Source organism: Thamnophis sirtalis, unplaced genomic scaffold, assembly GCF_051295495.1.
Source record: "Thamnophis sirtalis isolate CommonGarterSnake01/CBP01778 unplaced genomic scaffold, rThaSir2_p1.2 scaffold_6, whole genome shotgun sequence".
Taxonomy (NCBI): domain Eukaryota; kingdom Metazoa; phylum Chordata; class Lepidosauria; order Squamata; family Natricidae; genus Thamnophis; species Thamnophis sirtalis.
This window is the reverse complement of record NW_028261386.1, coordinates 24,296,202-24,320,059: the sequence shown is the minus strand read 5'-3', so window position 1 is coordinate 24,320,059 and position 23,858 is coordinate 24,296,202. Positions and strand designations below refer to the sequence as shown.

Below are 23,858 nucleotides of genomic sequence, written 5' to 3'. Positions count from 1 at the left end.
GTTCTATGGGTGTGGCTTGGTGGGTGTGGCATGGCTTGATGGGCATGGCAGGGGAAGGATACTGTAAAATCTCCATTCCTACCCCACTCCAGGGGAAGGGTAGTGCAAAATCCCCATTCTGAGGACAAAACCTGTATGATTCTTCCCAAAACCAATAGTGGGTGCCACATCTTTTTCACATCCAAGCTAAAAAATATATGTCCATATTTGCAGAACATTTCCAGCAAAATCACACCTTTGGAGGGGGCTCTTGGAAAGAGGTAGGCTCCATAATTTTGGGGGGGCGACGGCGATTATTCTTCTCTTGTTCCCGTGCAATCTCCTTCTCCATCTGGTAAATGTCACTGAAATTCAGAAACGGAAGGGAAAAAGAAGAGCACCATTTAGCTTATCCATGAGCTCCATCTGCTGCCTATAGAGTGCTCTGTAGGCCTTTTCTTTCTTTCTCTCGGTGGTTTGTAAATATTTTACAAGACCATATCATTTAATTTATGCAAAGGGATTAGAGCACCTTTTTTTTTTATCTATCGATCATGCTAGCTGGGACTGAAGGGATACTGAATCCAATATAATTGTCCTCCTGCTCCGTCTCCCTGCAGCATTTAAGATTCAGTGAAATCTCACAAATTACTGGCTGATTGGAGTTTTTGTTACTGTGTGAATGCCTTTGCATGTGAAACTTATTGACAAACGAAACCAGAATACATTTTGCCCGATAAAAAAAAATTCTGAAGATTTGCTTATATAACCTATTCAAGTTGCAGAACATTCCTTTTTCTTTGTACAATTTTTTTTTGGAAGATAAGGCTCACTCACCTTAAACTACAGACCAATTCTTTGAACTTGGGCCTGTCATTGGGGTCATAATCCCAACAGCGGGTCATCAGAGCATAAAGGATAGGTGGACAGGCATCTGGCTTGGGGAGACGGTCTCCTTTCTCCAGCACCCCAATGACATCTTTGTTCTCCAACCAGAAGAAAGGCTGCTTGCCATAGCTAAGGATCTCCCACATGCAAACAGCTGTGCACAAAAGGAAATGTTTTAGAAACTGGATTGCATATACAGCTCGGGATAAACTGGCAGTGCCTGCTGATAGAGTCCATTTTTCAACCACCAATTTAGAGGGTGGACTTGGATATTTAAACAATGCCACTTGTTTCTAAAGAGGTTTGGGGAAAGTGGCAGGGCTTGAATATTAAACAATTTCTTGTTGGCATGCAGGTACAGATAAGCTCTTCATCTGAAGGATGTAGACATGGCTGTTCCTGTCCAACCTTCTACTCACCAAACATCCAAACATCACTGGCAGAGGTGAAACGGCGAAAGTTGATTGACTCTGGAGCCATCCACTTGATGGGTAGGCGAGTCACTGATGCTGAGTTGTAGGAAGAAGAATTAGGGTGAAATGTATTAACTTTATAGCTAGATACATTTTCTCAGTTTTGTGAACCAGAAAGCATTTCCAGACAGGCACAAACCATTCATTTCTCAAGCCTTACAACACAAGTTTAAATGCATCCAGATTGGCTTTATGGGGTCCTTGGTGCTCCCTGAGCTTGATTGTGTTCTCACACAAGTTTCATTACCCAACTAGGTAACACCATCAGTGACCTAAATTGTTTTTATCCTTTTCTGATCATGTTGGAGTTTACAGCATCTCAAGCATGGGCACATCTATATTTTTTTCAGTGTAAAACTTACAGAAATTAGCCAGTGTTCACTGTTGCTGCCTTCAAGCTGGTCAATGGCTGACTGTCCTTTGTGCCCAACCCAAAGTCCTGCCACTGTGCATATGATTTAATAGAGGTAAAGATTTCTCTGAAACTACAAACCTCCCTTCATTTCCCAGAACTTCCCCATCTCACTGGATCTACATAAGTCATACTTCATGCAGTAAAATAACAGAATTGGACATTTAATCCAGAAAGCCCAGCGCCCTATTTTCTGCAGGAATCTGTAGGAAATAATTTCTGACACACGGCTGTCGGATGGATCCTTTTTGAGAGGATTCTTAAGAAGATCAGTTGTAGACTGTTAATGAATATCCCAGGTTAACTAAGATAGCAGTAAGCTTTATACAGTAGCCCTCTTGAATATCTAGGTCTGGCAAAGGGTTTATGACAATCCGCCACAGCCAACTCACCAAGGCCAACTCGCCACAGCCAACTTGCCATTGGACATTTTGCCAAGGCCAACTTGCCATGGGAAAAGAATTACACTAATTTCAAAGAAATAGTGGAATACAATCATTAGAGAAAGCCTGATGAAAGAGGGGCAAAATGAACTATGGATGACAAAAATTAAAATATTTTTAAACTACAGTATTTTAAATAATTAAATTGATTTGTTGAATTGTCCTGCAGTGAATTGTCCTATGGCAAGTTGGCCACGGTGAGTTATCCCACATTAAGTTGGCCATGGCGAGTTGGCTGCAGCGAGTTGTTCCATTCTGGCTGGGGCAAAACAGCAAGCTTTTAGGTATTGCAGTATGCCTGCATTACAGCAATTACTCTGAGCTGTGGTTAGGGTTCTATGATAACTCACTGTGGCCAACCTGCCACAGGAAAACTCACTGCAGAACAATTTGCCATGGACAACTCATCATGGGACAATTCGCTGTGGGACAAGAGTTACAGTACGATTGAAGAAATAGTGAAATAGAATCATTAAAGAAAGGATGCCAAAGGATGCCAATGAAATGTGAATGATGTGACCTCCATATCCAAATTTATAAATATATAAAACTTCCAAATCAGATGCTGTCTTTTATCTAATCAACAGGCTATTGATGTGTTTTGGGGGGTTATTTCCAACCCTGCTTTCTCCCATATGTATATCTGGAAATGCTGACGACTGAACCTAAAACATATTTTTTTATGTTTTATTATTAAGCATTTATAGGCCGCCCTTTTCCCTGAGGGGACTCAGGGCGGCTTACAATAATAGGGGAGGGGAGTGCGGGACAAAACGCAAAAAGAAAATGTGAATAGAAATAATTAGCAATAAAAAAAAAACGAAATGAAAGTTATATTCCAAAGCACTTATACAAGAGCCATTGTGCCCAACCTTTTCACTACTTCTCTTTACATGTGCTGCCAGTGAATTGTGAGGATGAGAAGATGCATTGACAGAAAAAAAAAACCAGAAGTAGGGATTCTTCAGCTCCAAACACTTGTTATTCCCAGTTTCTGTGTCAGAGAGTGGGTTTTCAACTACTCAATAGTCATTGTTGTGCTATCCACCTTCTCCCACTCACATCTCTCTCTCTCTCTCTCTCTCTCTCTCTCTCTCTCTCTCTCTCTCCCTCCCTCCCTCCCTCTCTCTGTTGTCTAAGAGTAAACAAGACTTTCACAGTGGAGTTTAATTGAGCAGAGAGAAGAAACAAAAGAGGAGGAGGAAGAAGAGGAAAGGTGGGAGGAAAACAGACTCGGCCTTATTGCCTTTTTTCAGATTGCTGTTGTTTCTTGAACAATGCTGCTCCTGCACATTGTGTGTGAATGACCCATTGCTTGCTGTTGATCTAGCTAAGGTAGCTTCTGGGAATACATAGGGAAGCTAGGTCCCAAGAATTCAATGACTGAATGAATAGGGGCAGGACAAGAGTTTGACAGAGAAGGCCAAGTGGGAGAGTCTTGTTTTGTTTGACACTTTTGCCAGTGCTTCATAGGGTTTTTACAGCCCTCTCTAAGTGGTTTACAGAGTCAGTCACTTGCCCCCAACAATCTGAGCCCTCATTTTACCAACCTGGGAAGGCTGGAAGGCTGAGTCAACCTTGAGCCTGGTGAGATTTGAACTGCCAAATTGCAGGCAGCTAGCAGTCAGCAGAAGTAGCCTGCAGTACCCTTCATTAGCATTCCAAATAATCCCAAAATATTGGAACTTCCTGGGTATAGTTAGGGGTATAACTGCCTTACAAGGTCAAAGCACTGACCTATTTATAGATAACCACATAATATTTGTGGAGAAAAGAGTTGTGTTTAGCCTTTGAGTGTCACGCCAGTAGCAATGAAGAAATAAGGCTGGGATAGAAGAGCAATTTATTTTAAATTTAATATAATAACATAATTACTTCTTATGCATTTAACAATTTTCTACTTCAACTCATTAAAAATTAAATTTGCAGTAATTCTGCAGGGCTTCCAAAAGCTTTTGGGATTGTCTGTTGCCCTGGACAACATTGTCTCTTCTTACTAGTAGTAATTCCTCAAGATCTTAATCAAATCTTTATGATGGTCATAGACCAGTATAAGAGATACTTCCATACTTTTTTTCAGCTCAGCTACCTCAGAGCTTGGCCAGTGGAGATGTAGAAGAGAGAGAGAGAGAGAGACACTTGAATTCTTCCATATATTCTACTGAGAAGCTAATGGTGCATGTGCAATAACAGCCAAATAAAAATATTTTAATGCATATAATATAAAGTTAACCCTCAAAGTTTGGGTTTTTCCATGCTCCTTTCCATTACCTTTGTAATATTCGTCATCCTCAATGTATCTGGAAAGTCCAAAATCTCCTAGTTTGACACACTCAGGCAAAGCTACCAGCACATTACGGACAGCAATGTCCCTGCAGATAATAAAATGAGCTAGTTATTCTCTTCTGTGAAGATTTGAATAGCTGCAGAACAAAATACATGTATAACAGGAAATATGAGCAAAAACATGAGTTCAGGAGATTCTAAGTCACCATTGATCTGGCCATATTTTCATTTTTTTACACCACAGTGTAACATAGATCCATACAAGTGATAGGCTTAGTATTTCAGTATGTCAGTGCTCACTGGTTCTCTCATAATCAGGAGACCAGTGAAAAAGCAGGAGAAATTAACAGCAAATGAATCTTTTACTTGTTTCACCCCTGACTGCCATCACAACTGCTGAAAACGGGGTGGGTTTATGAATGTGTGGAGAATGTTGCTTGGAGGTAGCAATAGCACTTAGACTTATATACCACTTTACAGTGCTTTACAGCTTTCTCTAAGTGGTTTACAGAGTCAGCATATTTCCCCCAATAATCTGGCTCCTCATTTTACCGAGCTCAGAAGGATGGAAGGCCGAGTCAAACTTGAGCCTGGTGAGGTTTGAACTGCCAAATTGCAGTCAGCAGAAGTAGCCTGCAGTACTGCACTCTAACCACTGCACCACCAAGGCAACTACTATAGGGATCATGAGGTCCCACACTGACCTTAAAGCATGTCCCAAAAGTATCCTACCAACTATTGAACATGATCCTATGACTTCTCTCAACAGAGAAGACTAAGGAAGTCTCCTACTTACTTAGATTAACGGATTCTTATGAATGTAAGATTCATAATTCATAATAAGGATTCACTGCTCCTTATTAATTTTGAAGATCCCTTTTGTGCATTTGCTTGCACAATCTTCAAATATTATTTCTAATTTACCCCTGATTCTTACAAAACAAACATTGTGAAAAGATTAGATTGGATGCCTTTCAGCATTGACTTGGCTATAATGCTAATTTATTAGGCTTTTAAAATGACACTGAATTTCCCGAGAACCTCAATTTTCATCATTTACTGGTAATGCCACATGAGGTTAACTTGAAGCTCTTTTGTAAAAGGTCAGAATATACTGCAATGTGTGATATTCTAGCTCTATTTGCAATATGCTTCTGCTCCATCTGGCACATAGCATTCCATTCCAATTCTAATGGAGAACAATTAAGGAGCATCCCTTCCTCCAAAGGCCAATTCTCAGTCATTCCATATGTTCCTCAAACATTTTCAACACCAAAAAGCCAACTGCCATGTCCTTGTGCATTCTACAAGGGCTGAGAATCTATTTTTGATGATTGTAAAGAGCAATGATGGGCAACCTATGGCTTGTGAGCTACATGAAACTCTAGCACCCTATTTGCAGCACTCATAGTCCTCATAGAATAGGTAAGACGGAGTTTTTGATAACTTTTTTGTGTTTTAAGAGTCTGGAATAAGATAAAGGTGACAAACCAGGTTTCTTAAACCTTCTAAGAAGTTAAGTTATTCACTGACTCCTTTAGAACAGTGGTCTCCAACCTTGGCAACTTTAAGACTTGTGGAGTTGAACTCTGGGAGTTGAAGTCCACAGGTCTTAAAGTTGCCAAGGTTGGAGACCACTGCTTTAGAACATCTGATGAAACCAAGTAATGGCACTATTTTTTCCCAGTTTGGGGAGGGGGGATTTAAAAAGTGAAATGGGTCCCTTAAGACTGCGTGGTTTATGCCTCCACTTCTGCCACTGAATTTCCCTCTTCAAAAAGAATTCCAGAATTGAAGTTCCTTCCTCACTAATATTTAGGCACCACAGAAAGACAATGGTAAAAAGTTGCCCATTCTGGCTTAGAAGCTACATTATAGAGGAGGCCGGATTCCATTTAGCCCTGGATGTGGTGAGTTGGTGCAAGAATATTTGCAGAGAAAACTCTGTCTGACTATGTATATATCTTTACATGCCATTTATTATTTTACATTAAAATAAAAAGCCCTTGTACCTGTGCACACAGTTGATAGCCTCCAGGTAAGCCATGGCTTTGCAAATCTGCAAGGTATACAGGATAAGGGTCTGCACCTTCAGGTTGGCCTTGTTCTGCTCCAGGTAGTGTCCCAACTGCAAAGGGAAGATGAAAAATCTGGATAAAAATCTATTTAGAATTTAGAATAGCAGAGTTGGAAGGGACCTTGGAGATCTTCTAGTCCAACCCCCTGCCTAGGCAGGAAACCCTATACCACTTCAGACAAATGGTTATCCAACATCTTGACACTTCCAATGTTGGAGCATTTATAACTTCTGGAGGCAAGTTGTTCCACTGATTGATTGTTCTAACTGTCAGGAAATTTCTCCTTAGATCTAAGTTGCTTCTCTCCTTGATTAGTTTCCACCCATTGCTTCTTGTTCTGCCCTCAGGTGCTTTGGAAAATAGCCTGACTCCCTCTTCTTTGTGGCAACCCCTGAGATATTGGAACACTGCTATCATGTCTCCCCCAGTCCTTCTTTTCATTAAACTAGATGTATCCAGTTCCTGCAACCGTTCTTCATATGTTTTCGCCTTTAGTCCCCTAATCATATTTGTTGCTCTTCTCTGCACTTTTTCTAGAGTCTCCACATCTTTTCAACATGGTGGCGACCAAAACTGAATGCAGTATTCCAAGTGTGGCCTTACCAAGGCATTATAAAGTGGTATTAACATTTCCCGTGATCTTGATTCTATCCCTCTGTTTATGTAGCCTAGAACTGTGTTGGCTTTTTCTAAAACTTTCTTTCCAAAGAAGCTTAGACTCAAAAGGTTCCTTTCATTTTCTTGCTTCTTTGCTTTCTTAGTTTTTTTTTTAAGATTCAACTTCCCACCTCCCATTGCTTTGGGTACCATCAGCTCACCTCTCCATAAGGATAGAGTTCCATAACAATCCATGTTGGTTCCTCCTCCGTGATACCAATCAGTTTCACAATGTGGGGATGGTCCATCTTTTTCATGAGCACTGTAGGTACATTGGAGTTAATCTTGACACACAGCCCATTTTCATTTTCAGCCCTGATTTCAGAGATCCTCCGAGAACATATCGTATTCTTAAGAGATGTGCTAGCTTCAGTTTACCTCCACAGCATGAATAATGCTCTCCTCCCTTCTATCTAATTAAAAATTATTTTGGAATCCTTCGTTTCACATTAACGACCATTGCCAAGCTTCTTTCCTTTTCTTCTATTTGTCGAAGTTGCTATAATCAATCAATTCAATTAATAGCATTTTTATGATGCCCGGTAATATTACTCTCTTATTTAGTTTGAAAAGCCTATTTTCACTGATTTAAAAATCAAGGGCACTTATCCAATTAAGCATTTACTTGAAAATAAAATTGTTCTACAGTTGGTGCGATAGAACAGACCTTAGGGAAGCAGAGGATGGAACATGACAATTACAAATTGAAGCAAGCCCAGCAAAGCTCGGCAAGTTCAGGAAACAAGAACTGCTAAATTTGTGGAAAGGTTCTTATTACCAGTATTGTAACAGAATCTTGAAAGCCTGTCAAAGCAGTTGTCCAGCTCAACTTATGCCAGCATAATTAAGGAATAACTCTTTCTTGTATCTTCCCCCACCCCCTCTGGACTTGGGAATCTTTTCTATAACTGCTTTGTTTTCTCTTGTAACTGTTGTGCTGCCTCCTCTGCTTTTTCTTGCGAGCTGTAGAATTGCAGATTTGGTGCACACTGTTTGTTACTTTGACAGGCAAGTACACTGAACCTAAGATAAACTCATTCCTCACTAGACATTTAATTTGGAGACTGCATGGGGAAGAAAGCAAAATTTTTAAATATGGCAACTCTAAAAGCTCATCCTGAGAAAATTTGAAGAAATCACATCCAGAGAAGCTGCCTCTTCCCACAACTACTGCCAATGCACCATTCAGTCACTGCTGTTGTGGCACCGCACCAGATGTGGGAGGAAATGGCATGTTAGTGCACGTTTTCACAGAAAGAGGGAGTCTACGTACTTGCTTCACTCATGAATTTCTCCTTGTTCTCAGCAGTGCAATCTTTCTTGCAGGTTTTCACAGCAACACTAACCCGCTCTCCACTCTGAAAGAAGAGGGTGATCCCAATATTAAAAAGGGAAGGGAGAAGGAGGAGAAGGAGAAGAAGAAGAAGAACAAGAACAACAACAACAACAAGAAGAACAAGAACAAGAAGAAGAAAGGGAGGAGGTGGAGGAGGAGGAAGAAGAGGAAGGGGAAGAAGAAGAAGAAGAAGAAGAAGAAGAAGAAGAAGAAGAAGAAGAAGAAGAAGAAGAAGAAGAAGAAGAAGAAGGGGAGGAAGCAGAGGAGGAGAAAGAGGAAGAAGAGAAAGAAGAAGAAGGGGAGGAGGAGGAGGAGGAGGAAAAAAAGGGGAAGAAAAGGACAAGGAAAAGGAAGAAGGAGGAGGAGGAAGAGGAAGAAGAGGAGGAGGAGGAAAAGGAGGAAGAAGAGGAAGAAGAAGAAGGAGAGGAGGAAGAGGAAGAAGAAGAAGAAGAAGAAGAAGAAGAAGAAGAGGAGGAGGAAGTGGAAGAGAAAGGGGAAGAAGAAGAAGAGGAAGAGGAAGAGAGGAAGGAGAAGGAGAAGGAGAAGGAGAAGAAGAAGAAGGGGAGGAGGCGGAGGAGGAGGAAGAGGAAGAAGAGGAAGAGGAAGAAGAAAAAGAGGAGGAGGAAGAAGAAGAGGAAGAGGAAGAAGAAGAAGGGGAGGAGGAAGAAGAAGGAGGAGGAGGAGGGGCGGAGGAAGAGGAAGAAGAGGAAGAAGAAGGGGAGGAAGAGGAAGTGAAGGAAGAGGAAGAAGAGGAAGAAGAATAAGAATAAGAGCAACAACAGCAGCAGCAGCAGCAGCAGCAGTAGGAGGTCTGCTTAACTTCAGCTCTTTTGGACAAATCACAAATAGCTGGAGTTCAGGTATGTCAATCTTTTCCATAGGAACTAGTGCCTCTATTGGCTTTTTAAAACCGTAGAAATAGCTCTGGGGTCAGACCAATAATCCCAAAACCAAAAGAAACCAACAAGCAGAATATTTCCACCTACTTTCAAATTTTAATGGTCCTACACCACAACTAAACAATGTGCATGTTTTCCATGTAGTTTGGCACCAGGGATAGGTTTCTCTCAGTCTTAAGGTCTTTCTAATGTTCAAATAACAAAATAGGCATATAAATGTCTGTCTGTCTAAATGTTTCTCTATCAACAAGCATTGATGACACATTTCCCTTGATTGTTTTTCATTAAGAAGTTGAATGTACTCTCTTCTTTGGCAAGTGATCTCTCATACTTCTTCTTGGGCCATTTATGATTCATGCTACACCGCTCCATTCTAGTCTACAGACCAAAGGCAGTCGAGTAAACTGCTCTTCACAAAAGTTGCGCTAGACTTGTCATAAAGCCAGCTGGACCCTGGCGCATAATGGAATTGCAGCCCATCACATTTGATGCTTATCTGGTTAGGGAAGACTAGGATAAAGTCCTACTGCTCCAGACTCACCTCATTGAGGAAGACACCTTCATAGACTTCTCCAAAGAAACCTTCTCCCAGGATCCTGCCCAGGGAAACATCTTCTCGAGAAATCACAAACTGTTGGGCTGTGCAAGGAAAAGAATGGCAAGACATATCGACTTGTCAGTTGTGAACAACAACAACAACGTGTAACTCCTCAACAACACCCCATAATTTAGAAAGGAAGAAAGACTCCCATTTTTCAGGCTGGCCATGTTTTCATCAAACTATAACTTACAGGCAGGAGGAGAGTAACATTCTGCAGAGATTGCAGTAATGAAAATACATCTCATCTGTCCATAAATAGTGGTCTTCAACTTGTTCAGGAGCTCAGCAGCAATTTGGGAATGTAGCATTGGCTACAATTTTTCATGGTTGCTTTTAGAAGTGTGGCTCCCCCCACAACTGATATTAAGAGACAATATTTACCACAAAGATATAGAATTCATCATGTAAAAAGGCTTCCACCTCCCCTCCACCCAGGATTGGATTCAAATCTACCACTATGAATCTTTTGCCAACTTTCAAATTAAGAAAATTAAGGAAAATTAATCAAGATTGATGTGATGGAAGGTAGTCGGGGTTCCCAGGAGGAAAGGAAAAGATTCCAGAGAAGCAAGAACCAACTCAGTTCAGATAGTTTGTGGGAGAGAAAGAGGTTGAAGATGGCTTCTTTCTAATAGTAAATGCATTATGGGGGTGAGGCAGAGGTGGTATTCTGCCAGTTTGCCCCGGTTCAGGTGAACTGGTAGTGGCAGTTGCAGGCTCCGCCCACCCACCCAGATGTCATCACCGATGCTCTGCACATGCGAAGTGCCCTACGTGCGCTCCCAGTTCTGAATCAGTAGTGAAGTTAAGAGAAAACCATTACATGGGATGATAGTCTGTTTTACTTTGGCAAGATTATGTCTGTAGGTGAGGATCAATAAAGAAATCTGATGGGGAGAATCACAATGCGTCTTTTGTAATTTTTGCAACCTGATATTAAATATATTGTGGAAAGGCAGCTGCTGTTTAAGCGCATTATGTGAATGCAGAAAATGGCTGCATCTGCATGAGTCACTTTAATTCAAATGGCTGCCACCTGCAGAAAACTGCATACAGAGTGATTTAAGAGAGGATGAAAAGCCTGCAGATTAATCCCCATTCAATGAAGTGCATTTACCTTGACAAGTAATCAGTCCACACCCCCACACCCCAAGAGCTTAATAATAAGGAAAAGTCTGCCATGATTTGATTAGAGTTGCAGCCACTACCTGGGGTGGGGGAGTGGGCATAGGAGGAGGTTGGGCCACACTAAGCCTCCTTGTATGTCAACAGAGTACTTAAAAGAAATCATGAAATAGAAAAGGGCTGTTTAGTGCGCATATGTATGTAAACAAGGCCTTGTTGGATTGGATCTGGTCCATCCAATCCGGCAGTCTGTTTTCATAATGGCCAATCAACTACCTCCCAACAGATGACCCTCTGAGACAGACACATTCCCATCAAGAGTACTAGTCATTGATCCCCATAACTTCCATGAATTGGTCCAACCTTCTTTTGAAACCAGCTAAATTGGTAGTCAGCATTGTATCTTGTGGTAAAATATTCAAAGTTGAATTATATGTTGTGTAATAAAATATTTCCTTTTACATGTTCTTCCAGGACTCAATTTCACTGAGTAACATTTTGGGAACATCTAGCATTTTGAGAAGAGGAAATGGTTTCTTCTTGTCCATGCATGATTTCATTTACTTGAAATAAATCCACTCTCATTTGCCCACTTTCTGGACTAAAAATCTCCAAATGTCTCAATCATTCCTTATAGGGGAATTGCTCTAACCTCTTGATCATCTTGGTTGTCCTTTTGTGAACTGTCTCTAGCTTCACTGTATCCTTTTTGAGGTATGGCAATCAGAACTGGTCATAACATACCAGATGCATTCATACCACTGACTTATATAAAAGCATTACACTATTGGCATCTTTATTTTCAGTACAATTTCTTTTTATCCCCCATATTCCGCCTTTTTAAAAAAACAGCAGATGCACAGTGTGTACACATTCATTACTCCAAGATTTCTCACTTCATCAGTCACTGATAACTCTGGTTCAATTAGTCTATGCAAGTAGTTAGGACTTGTGACACCAATGTGTGTTGGTTATACTTTATTTTTTGTAAGGCTGTTCTAAGCTTTTGTTTCCATTAATGGTAGCCAGAGGCAAAGTGTGATTCTCTTCTGGAATTACACAACATGGCTGATTTAGGAAGGGTAATTTCTGAAATGTTTAATTAAATTGAATTACTGCTGTTTGGCTTTTATTCACATAACATGACTACCATGATTCCATTAAGCATATTTTAGAAATCAGTCATGGGATAATGGGGTTAGTGTGTTTAAATGCTCAGGTTTAAATTCTAAAACTTATTATTAATTCTTTGAAGCACCTATTTTGTTAAAAAAAAAACACCTTTCTTTTACATTGGTACATCACATTATTCTGGGTACCATTCAGGCATGAAATCCTCTTATTTTTGCTACTGGTTCAGAACCGGAAGCGTTTCTGTATGATTGCTTCGCTCGAGTGCGGCACTTCTGCGCATGCACAGAACGTCCGTGATGACATCTGGGTGGATGGGCGGAGCCTCCCACCACTGCCACCTCCACTACCGGTTCGCCCAAACTGGGACAAACTAGTAGAACACCACTTCTGGTACCATTTCCACATAATAATTCAGCTATCTAATCCCTTCTATATGTCAATCCAGTCTAAAAGTACAGTTGAAGAAGCCCTAACACTACATGATTTTAGAAAAGGGGACCAAGGTCTGAACAAACCTCCAGATATGGGTCTGGATGCTTCATCCGGAATCTCAGCATAAATGTCAGAATCTGGAATAAAACATGATCTGTTACTTCAGTATATATAACCTTTCCCACAAAGATATTCCATGATCTTGTTCATAAAGATATAACATGGAATGCTCCCAGTGGATTTCACTGTGTTCTCTAACTTAGCTTTTCTTTCACAGAAGAAAATAAAAACAAACACAAGGAAGGGAAAGAAGGAATTTCCAAATGATCTTTTATGACCAGCATTAAAAGCTAGTGACTTGGATGAACTAAACCTGGCTGGAGAAAGAAGCTGGTATTTCTTAAATTTTCACCATCCTTTTAGGACAGTTGAATAATTTATGTTAGACATTACTTGTGGATAGAACATTCAATTTTATATTTCATTTTTGACTTTCATCATAGAAGCATGGCATGATTTTGTATGTTTCAGAAATCTATTTGATTAGGAATGATAGGACAACAAAAATAATTATACCCCAGCCTACTCTCATGTACACTCCATCATCCCATGACTTCTGTTAAAAATGGCAATGCCAGAGATTAAAACAGATCAAAACTCCCGAGTACAGAGTTCATATACCTGAGCCCTACATGGTATTGGACCTGGCTACCTGAGAGACCGCCTCCTGCCATTCACCTCCCAACGACCAATAAGATCACACAGGTTGGGCCTCCTCCGGGTGCCGTCGACCGGACAATGCCGGCTCCCCTAGGGAGGGCCTTCTCTGTAGCTGCACCGGCCCTGTGGAACGAGCTACCCGCAGAGATCCAGACCCTCACCACTCTTCCGGCCTTCCGTAAAGCGATCAAGACCTGGCTGTTCCGGCAGGCCTGGGGTTGTTGATTAAGTACCAGCCCCACCTGATGGTATGGATGTTGTATTAATTTTTAACATTGTATTTTTAATATTTTAAATGTTTTTACTTTGTTGTGAGCCGCCCAGAGTCCCAATGGGAGTGGGCAGCATACAAATCTTATTAGAGTAAAGTAAAGTAAAGGTCATGAATTCTCATTGATCTGATAGTGGTGAGGTAAAATTCAACTTACCTCCGCTGAAGCTCTCCCTCAGCGTGGACCTCTTTTCTTCTATATGCCTGTGGCAGAAAGATAATCAGGAACAGAACTGGGTTTGCTCATTTCTTTTTACTGAGATTCGATTTGTACAAAGAAAAGTGAAATTCAAAAATTTTAGCAAGGGGTTCTCTGTCTGGTTGCTGGGTGGGCATGGCCATGGTGGGCATGGCCTAGTTGGCCACCTGCACCATGGTGGGAGGCAGGGCATTTTTGCCCTTCCAGGCTCTGGAGCCTTTCCTCTAGCCTCCGGGGAGGGCGAAAAGGCCTCCCCAGGCTCTGGAGACCCTCTGGAGGCCAGAAACGGGGCCGTTTCCAGCTTTCCCAAACTCTCGGTAGGCGCGTTTTTCGCCCTCCTCGAGCCTCCGTGCACGCCCTGCACTTACCTTCATCCAAAACAGGCTGCATGGGGACTCCTGGGAGGGCCAGGGTGGAGTGAGCAGGGCCAGCCAGGAGTGGGATTTGGGGGTTCTCCGAACTGCACAGAATTTTAGCTAGAGGTTTTCCCGAACCCCTGCGAACCCCCAGCAGTCCACCCCTGGTGAGCATTAAGTATTCTATAAATATAATCAATCAACATGAAGGCACTTCTTCCAGTAATGATGAAGGGCTTCACCTGTTTATGTCCTCTCGATTTAGGATAATGTTTGTGTCTGCAATTATATTCCTTTTAGAATTTTGGCCTGCCACACTTTCTCTTATTTCATTATGCTGTTTCTTTAGTATAGTTGATGGGAGGGGGGAATAGACAGGAGTGAGATTGTGGAATGTATTGTTTTCATTCTTTACTAGAAGCCAAGGTCATCCTTTGTCTCCGCACCATTACACCTGACCGGAAGCAGCTGGGTGTGAATGCCAGCGTGGAAGAAGAAGATTGGACCATGTGATGGATTGTGGGTGTGGGGACAAGATCATGAACTTTTAACTGGGTGGAATTCTGATGTCATTTCCAGTATTGGGATTAACACAGATGTGCCTAAGATGTCTGATTTATTAAATTGGAGCTTTAAGGATAGTTTTGCCTTTAATTCTACATGATACTTGGAACGCTGACAGTTTGGGCACCTAAGAGAGGACTGGAGAGCCAGTTTGGTATAATAGTTAAGGCACTAAGCTAAGACCATGAATTCTAGTCCTTTCTTAGGCAGAGCTGGGTGGCCTGGGTTAGTCACTCTTTTTTAGACATAAAAAGAAGGCAGGGGCAATCCACGTCTGAACACCTGGCTGGAAAAATTGCAGGGATTAGTCCAGGCAGTTGCCAAGAGTCAAGAAGGAGAAATGTCAGGCCTGGAAACCATCTTTTGCATTGGGCCTTCAGGCCTGCCACACTTAATGCTGTGGGAAAATGGGAAGGATTACATGGAGTACGGGAGATATATAGTCTAAATAACGTTCTTTCTCAAAGAGTCAAGGACATCTTGCCCTGCACCTGGAGTGGTGTGACTGGGAGGCATCTCCAGTTGGGATGGGGTCTGATTGAGCCATGTGATGGACATGTGGGTGCTGGGCAGGGATTTGAACTATCATTTGGGTGGGGAAAACCTGGTAGCTTTCAGATTAGGTTTTTCCCAGATGTTCCAATATGACATCTCTAATAAAATGGAACTTTGAAAACTCAAGCCTCGGAGTCTTCTTTTGTTAGACGTGTTACTCGAAACCCTGACAAGGAGGAGAAGGAGGAGTGGCGGCTATGGAAAATCAAAATGCACGAAAAATTCTGATAGAACAGATTACTGGCAATCTGTAATAATTCAGCATCCTCTCTTCTACACTGCTGTCAAATCCCATTAGAAAGCATATGAGTGGAACAGTGAACCTACTGTTGATATCCCAGCAATGCCTATAGTACAATTCTATTTTGTTATCAGCATTCATAATTATTGATAGGTGTTCTCTCCATCAACTTGGTCAACATTTTTCTGTGTATGTGGAACACACGCTATTCTACTACCTATAATATTTCCAGACAGCAATAGTTGTGCTGAATAAAGCAGAGCTCAGGGAGCCCTGAGGTAATTTTATCACTAGTGCAAAACTGGTTTGTTCTCCTACTGTCCTCTGGTGCTCAGTATTACATACAAGCACAACTTCCAGGGGTAGGTCGACCATCTTACTTACTGTATTGGGACCTGAGGCAGACTGATCCTCTTCTCATTCTCTGCAAGGGAAAAAGAGATAAAGCATGTCAGTAAACTCACAGCTCAATTCTAACTCTCCATTTTTGCTGTGAATGATATCCCTTCCCTCTTCTGTTTTTTTCCCTGTCTCCAAATAACTAGGTGTGGGTGGACTTCCCTAGTTCTGTTCTATTATTCTCTTAAGCTTTGCTAATTCCATTTTACCAACTGAACATGGAGAAATTCTAAAATGAATTGTAGAACCGGGATGCAAAGTTTTTTGTAGCATCCATTATCACTAATAAATTACAAACATGGGCCAGAACATTATTTAAAAAATCTCTTCTCTTAACTGGAAACTTTGATAATGGTGGCTTCAGGAGTGAGTAAATCAGGCAATTGCCTTCAATTGAGGGAGCCTTCAATTCTGACATATTTTCAATAAATAAAATATATGAAACCTATAGCAAGATAAGATGAAGAGTTCATCACGAAGACCTCTCCATGTCATAAGAAGAAGAGGTAAGATTTTAATTTGGTGTTGTTTGCTTTCATTTATGAATTATGATACCTGTACTTTTACAAATGAATGATGGGTTAAGAAATCATACAATAAAAACATACATAGCAACCTAATAATTTTTAAAGTGTGTGTGTGTGGAGGGGGATCCAGTTAACACTTGTATCCAGAATCACAAACACTCTAAGGCTAAGAAAGCAAATGAATTATCTATAAACAAATAATGCAGTGTTGTGTGTCAACATGAATATTAATACGACTTTTAGAATTCTTTTCTCAAATCTAAAATTTACTACCCAAAATAGTTTCATGTGTTGCCTTGATTTCTAAAACAAGATTCTGATTTTAAGGTTTAAGATTTGATGGAAAATACATTAAATACCATGAGATGAACATATTTTGTCATTTTTGCTTATATATAGTCGATTAAATCTGTAATCAATGCTATAAGGCTATAACACAAAGTTGGGTCTAACATTGCCTCACTTTCTAGTCAACACACCCAATATCATGTCTGTCTGTCTGTCTGTCTGTCTGTCTGCCTGCCTTCCTTCCTTCCTTCCTTCCTTCCTTCCTTCCTTCCTTCCTTCCTTCCTTCCTTCCTTTCTCTCATCTCTCATCTATCTATCTGACAAAGGTACATGGCCACCCAACTCACATATAGATGACTCTGGGTAATTTACAACAATAAAAACACACAAGATAAAATCCCATAAAAAAACCTTATCCATTTCAAAGAAATATCTTACACAGCTCAAGGCAATATATGAATGGTATGATCCTGTGAACAGACTAAACATATAGATATTTCCCAGGAAATCAGAATTTCACTAGAAAAGAATTGGATAAGTCCACATATTAGGTCAGTAAGAACCTCCCACAAATAACTTAATATTGTTTTAAGAAACAAAGTACATCAGCCACATTCTCCTACAAGAAAGTATGTGAGATAGACCAATTCAGTCTGCCCTATTACATTTCCGCTGTGCTTCTTCAAATCAGATAAGACCCACCCTTACCATATGCAAAAGATCACTTGATTGCTTTCTCACCTCGGTTGGGTCGGATGATGAGGGAGATATCCAAGCATCCCTGCAGCCTGCAGTAGCCATCTATTAAATCAGCCATGTTCTCTGCCTCAGCCAGGGAGGATGTCTTAATAGTCAAGGACTGCCAAGTAAAAAAAAAGCCATATAAGGTTCCTATGCCAACCATATAGATAGAGATTTCATTGTCAGTGCTCACATGTTTGCCCATCAAGATGGTAACTACATTGGTGTAAAGCCCTTGGTTGGAACCAAAATACATGTTGGTGGCAGAGGTGGGTTACTAATTTGTTGGGTGCACTCGCGTGCATGCTCGACACTTCTGCGCATGCGCAGAAGCTTCTGCACATGCACATAAGTGTCTGAGCAGGTGGGTGGAGCCTCCCGGCGCCGCTACTAACAGTTCGGCTGATCTAGGCCGAACCAGGCTAGATCAGCTCTGGTTGGTGGCAAAACTGAGAAAGGGATAAACCAAAGCAAACTATCAGCACCAGAAAGACCCAAGAAAATATCAAAAGTATAACCTTTTATTTTTAAACGTATGTATGTTTTCTCAGACTTCTTTTATTGTCTGACAAAGTTGCTTCTAGCAAAAGTTTGATAATTTGCAAACCTAGTTGAGCGCAACCTGTGTGTTTGTAAAGGGAAGTCTCCCTCAAGTTGAACCTGACTCTTGGTGGACATGCCTATACAATTGCCATGGCAACAGTCCAGAGTTAGTTTGTATGTGCGTATAGGTAGGCACGACACAGTTTAGCGTAGTGAATAAAGGAATTGGCTAGAAACTGTGAGACTATGAGTTATAATCTCATTTAACGCAAGAAGTTGGCTGGATGACCTTGGGCTAATCATTTTCTTTCAGCTCCAGGAAGCAGACAACAGCAAACTACTTCCCAAAAAAAATTCCCAAGAAAGTTTCATAGCATAGATTTATCTATGTAGCTGCCATGAGTTAAGGCTGACCGGAAGGCAAATAAATTCTCATACTATGAAATCTATGGATAGAAACAAGTTTTTCTCCCCTCACAATGTTAGCACGTAGACATCACCCACTCAAAAATAATATAGAGAGATTTGAGACTGCTGAAAGGAAGAAGACCCTCTTTATGAATCGTGGTGGAGAAGTGGTTAGAGTGCAGTAGTGCAGGCTATTCTGCTGACTGCCGGCTGCCTGCAATTTGGCAGTTCAGATCTCACCAGGCTCAAGGTTGACTCAGCCTTCCATCCTTCCGAAGTGGGTAAAATGAGGACCCAGATTGTTGGGGGCAATATGCTGACTCTGTAAACTGCTTAGAGAGGACTGTAAACCACTGTGAAGTGGTATATAAGTCTAAGTGCTATTGCTATGTATCCAGTTATATATGGAATTTGCTGCCATCAAATGTGTTGATGGCCATCAATCCAGGCAGGGTTAAAATGGCCCTGAGTCTTGATAAAGACCATGTCAGGCCTGCAGACATCTTTCTTTTGGATCTTTGGCCTGCCACACTTTGTATTATTCTACTATGCATTTTCTATTGGGGGAAAATGGGAGGGGGGATTGTTGGAGTTAGATGCTATGTAGCCATAACAAAATTCTTTCTAGAAAGCCAAGGTCATCATTTGTCTTTGCACCTCTGCTCCTGACCGGAACTGGATGGGTAGAAGCTGCCAGCATGGCAGTGGAAGATTGGACCATGTGATGGACTTGTGGGTGTGGGGGCAAGTTCTTGAACTTTCAACTGGGTGGGGAAAACTGGGAAGCTTTCAGATTCAGGTTTCCCCAGATGTGCCAACATGGCTCTCTTAATAAATTGGAACTTTGAGCAATATTTTGCCTTGGACTATGATTTACTTTTGGATGCTATTTGGAACCCTGACAGACCTGGCACACCTTGATTCCTAACAGCTAAGGAGAAAAAATGGAGCAGGGATACTGAATTCTGGTCCATGCTTGTGTGCTTTGTGATTGCATTTGACTGTCTATCACAGAAAGCTGAACTGCACCAGCTCTTGGCTCTGATCCTGTTCTTACTTTCTCTCTCTCAAAAAGAGTGTTGGAAGACTGGAACAGGGAGACAACTGAGATACGATGCAAGCTACCTTTGCACTTCTTCCTTACCTGGGGGTTCCCAGTAAGACCAAGCTGCAGCAATGCTCTGCCTTCCTCCACAGTAGTACATTTGATGGATTTGATCTGCTTGAATTCAGCCAAGCAAGTGGGCTGCAACAGAGCAACATTAATGTTTTATGAAAGGTTCACTCGCATTACGATCAAGAAATCTTTCTGCTTTCCACATCCTGTAGTGTGGGGTGGGATGCTATGCCAGATCCATACATGCAGAACAGCAGCATTCTGATTCATGTATCTTTATTTTTTCAATTTCTCACATGCGCGTGCGCGCGCACACACACACACACACAAACAAACAAAGATTTCCAGTGACACAAATTTCATTACATTTTCAGGTTACTGTTAATATTATTGTAATTTCGGCTCCAGGGTAAAACAGCCTTGGCTAACCCATAGGTTGTGTTTCACTAAAGCAGGAGTGTCAAACTCGCAGTCCAAGGGCTGGATGAGTCACATTCTGGCCACCCCCACCCCCATTTTAGCAAAGGGGGAAAAGTTGCAATATGTCACGTGACGACAACGTGACAATGCAAATTTGATACCCCTGCAGTAAAGGATGTGCTTCAGTCTAGGAAGCTGGTCAGTTTCACTTGTGAGACTCTCTTGTAAAGAAAATCAGCTCTGCCACCTTGGAGCTAATACGCATATGTAAAATTTTAGCATAATCTCTACTTAGGTGATGCTGAAAGTAAAGCACAATGGAATTATCTACAAGCTTGGTAATGCTGAACCAGGAGTTCTCTTTAAATAGCCTTGTCTAAAATGAACAAGGGACACGGTGGCTCCATGGCTAAGACGCTGAGCTTGTCGATCAGAAAGTTTGGCAGTTCAGAGGTTCGAATCCCTAATGCTGCATAAAGGAGTGAGCTCCCATTACTTGCCCCAGATTCTGCCGTCCTAGCAGTTCGAAAGCATATAAAAATGCAAGTAGAAAAATAGGAACCACCCTCAGTGGGAAGGTAACAGCATTCCATGCGCCTTCGGTGTTTAGTCAGGCTGGCCATGTGACCACAGAGATGTCTTTGGACAGTGTTGACTCTTCGGCTTTGTAATGGAGATGAGCACTCCCCCTAGATTTGGGAAGGACTAGCACATATGTGCAAGGGAAACCTTTACCTTACCTAAAATGAACAAGATATTCTTTGACAGGAGCAGCAATGGCCATAGTGCTTCTATACTTGCTTGCTTTTGCGCGAGCGATCGTGGGTGCACCGCGTTTCACCCACGTAACATCTATCCTCCGCGAGCTGCGCTGGCTACCTGTCGATCTCCGGATACGCTTCAAGGTGCTACTTACCACCTACAAAGCCCTTCATGGTAGTGGATCTGGGTACTTGAGAGACCGCCTACTGCTGATCACCTCCATACGACCCATTAGATCTCATCGTTTAGGCCTCCTCCGAGTTCCATCCTCTGGCCAATGCCGACTGGCCACCACGCGGAGGAGAGCCTTCTCGGTGGTAGCCCCAACCCAATGGAACGATCTCCCTGTGGAGCTTCGTACCCTCACCACCCTCCAGTCCTTCCGCACAGCCCTTAGAATCTGGCTATCCCATCAGGCCTGGGGCTAAAGATTGTTACCCGCCCGAATGGTATGAATATTGCGTTTTTAATCATGTACTGTCTTATATCTAAAAGTCTGTCCCCCTTTCCCTTTTGATTGTGAGCCGCCCTGAGTCCCCCCAGGGAAAAGGGCGGCATATAAATAAACTATCTATCTATCTATCTCCCTCTCTCTCTCTCTCTCTCTCTCTCTCTCTCTCTCTCTCTCTCTCTCTATCTCTATCTATCTATCATCTATCTATCTATCTATCTATCTATCTATCTATCTATCTATCTATCTATCTATCTATCTATCTATCTATTTAGTTATCCATACTTCCATAAAAAGAAGTATCCAGTTGAAAAGGATTTTGGGGGTCATCTAGTCTAACATTCTACCCAGTGCAGGAATTTTTATACCATCCTGAACGTATGCATATGTATGTTTTATATGGGGTGGCCCAGTTGACAATTTGAAATTCTGGATGGTTTACATGGGGTACAAAAAACAAACAACCCATAACCAAAATAGAAGTAACCATGAGCACAATGCAACCAAGGCCAAAACCACCCTCATAATCACAAGATAAGCTTATCTAGTGCTCTGGTCCAACCACTCAAGGAAGAGTCAAGTTTTCAAGACCTCACAGAAGGTCAAGGCAATCAAGGCTATTTGAATCTTAGCTATTGTGGTCCTCCGGTTGCTTGCGGAGCTGGCAGCAGCGTCAGACAGTGAGGAGGTTGGGGAGGAACAAGGGCCAGTCCTGGAGTCTGGGGAAAGCTTGGATGCGGGCTCTGTGTTGGAGGCAGAGAGGGGCCAGGGCCATCTGGGAGTTATGTGCTGCCTTTGGAGCCTCCAGAATCGGACATCAGTGAGGCAGTGGATCAGGGGGAGCCTGCTCCCAGCGCGCACATGCACAGAGCTGCCAGAAGGCAAAAACAGTTAAGACAAAAGGGATGACTTGGGAGTAAGGCTTGGAGATGATTAGCTCCTCCCATAAGACATAATAAAGGAGGAGCAAAGGCACATGAGCCTTTGCAGGAAGCAACTTTGTTCGTTCCGGTCAGTTTAAACTCTGAAGCTCCGTTTTGACTCTGCTCCATGTGGACTTGCAAAGCTAATTGGCAATTAGGTCTTTGACAGCATTTCAAGGGAGATAAAAGTGGGTGCTTATCAGCCTTATCCCGAAGGACTGTAGCAGACTTCTGTTGGACTCTTTACAAACTATTTGTGACTCATTATGGGCTGTGAATGAACATAATTGAAATAAAAACAGGGTTTTTGGCACTAAGTGTGTGCTTTTAACTGTCTCAGAAAGCCTAGGTCAGAACATTAGCATGCCTTTTGGAAGAAGTCACATGACAGAGAAGGCATACTTCACTAGATGACAAAAGCAAATCAGAGCAAGCCAATTCTGTCAGCATTTATGGAAAAAGAAGGAACAGATGGAGATAGCTGTACTTCCTTTACCAAGAAGAAGGTTCAAGTGGTAACCAGAAGCTTGATTGAGAACCAGTCACAGAAGACATTCATTATGAGAGCCCATGCTGCTGTATTCTGAATCAGTTTCTGGATGGTGTTCAAGGGCAGTCCCATATAGAATGTGTTGAAATAGTCTAGGTGTGAGGGTACCAAGGCATGAGTGATTATATTTGGAGGAACTAAGCTAGATAATTCATTCCATCTACAGGCACATAAACTTGAATTATCTAGTAGAGAGATAATATCCTGAGTTTCATGATCATGCTCTTTACAAGACCCTTTGCCTTAAGTCTTACCTCTTGGATTTTACTGCTTGAAAAGGCATAGTCCAACTAGTCTTACACCTTATTAGATTTTTACTCATCGAAAGATACAGGAATCCTGCGTTAAAAAATGTGTTATTCAATTGTACCAGTGGCCTTCAGAGAAGATGATTGTATGGCACAAAAACAACCCCGAAGTTACCATGGAAACACTCCTGTTCTCTGGCTTTCTGCAAAATAGCTTAACTTGTATTCAAGTAACAACAACGACAAAAAAGGGAACAATAGATTGCATCAAAAATCCGATTTTGATAGATTATGAAACCCCTTCTTCACAAGATCTCTGAGGAACTCACTTTTGCTTCTTTACTTGTCATCTGCCGGATGCCTTTTGGGCCAATCACCAGGTCCACAGTGATATTCCATCCTTGCTGAAAAGGGAAGAGAGGAAAGAAATTTGTGTTCCAGCTAAAACAAGACTCTCCTAATTTTTGCAGCCCCTGACATTCTGGATATTTGGGGCAGCTGAAGAATTCTAGAACAGGAGTGATAGAAGATTGTGGAAAAATTCTAGAGCAGGAGATGATGCAAATGACAATTAATACTATATCAGTCTGGAGGTGGAAAGTTAGAGATGCCGCAAAGTTTGAAGCAAAATGGTAAACTCCACATAAGCTGAAATTACTGTGAATATGATGCATGGCCTAAGTAAGCAATGTGGAAACCTTTTGGAATGAAATCCAGTAAGGATACATAGGCCCAGTGAAATCAGGTACCGGTAATCAGGGAGGAGCCAAAAGTAAGATATGTGTAAATTTGGATAGAAGCCTCCATTAACAGTGGAGAATGACTATCATAT

At 41.7% G+C, this 23,858-nt stretch overlaps 1 protein-coding gene across 4 annotated transcripts in view; it reads right to left on the bottom strand.

The window, feature by feature from the left end:
* PTK2B (protein tyrosine kinase 2 beta) overlaps nucleotides 1-23,858 on the bottom strand; it is a 117,197-nt gene that overhangs the window by 17,798 nt on the left and 75,541 nt on the right. For all 4 annotated transcript variants that reach the window (XM_087717427.1, XM_087717428.1, XM_087717429.1 and 1 more), the window contains exons 9-22: nucleotides 23,356-23,430; nucleotides 19,700-19,801; nucleotides 17,605-17,722; nucleotides 16,034-16,073; nucleotides 13,892-13,938; nucleotides 12,827-12,880; nucleotides 9,993-10,090; nucleotides 8,490-8,574; nucleotides 7,378-7,478; nucleotides 6,494-6,609; nucleotides 4,467-4,567; nucleotides 1,287-1,376; nucleotides 817-1,021; nucleotides 236-344 (exon numbers count right to left, since the gene is read on the bottom strand). In XM_087717427.1, coding sequence (XP_087573553.1) covers nucleotides 236-344; nucleotides 817-1,021; nucleotides 1,287-1,376; nucleotides 4,467-4,567; nucleotides 6,494-6,609; nucleotides 7,378-7,478; nucleotides 8,490-8,574; nucleotides 9,993-10,090; nucleotides 12,827-12,880; nucleotides 13,892-13,938; nucleotides 16,034-16,073; nucleotides 17,605-17,722; nucleotides 19,700-19,801; nucleotides 23,356-23,430 — 1,341 coding nt within the window. The remainder of the gene's footprint in view (nucleotides 1-235; nucleotides 345-816; nucleotides 1,022-1,286; nucleotides 1,377-4,466; nucleotides 4,568-6,493; nucleotides 6,610-7,377; nucleotides 7,479-8,489; nucleotides 8,575-9,992; nucleotides 10,091-12,826; nucleotides 12,881-13,891; nucleotides 13,939-16,033; nucleotides 16,074-17,604; nucleotides 17,723-19,699; nucleotides 19,802-23,355; nucleotides 23,431-23,858) is intronic.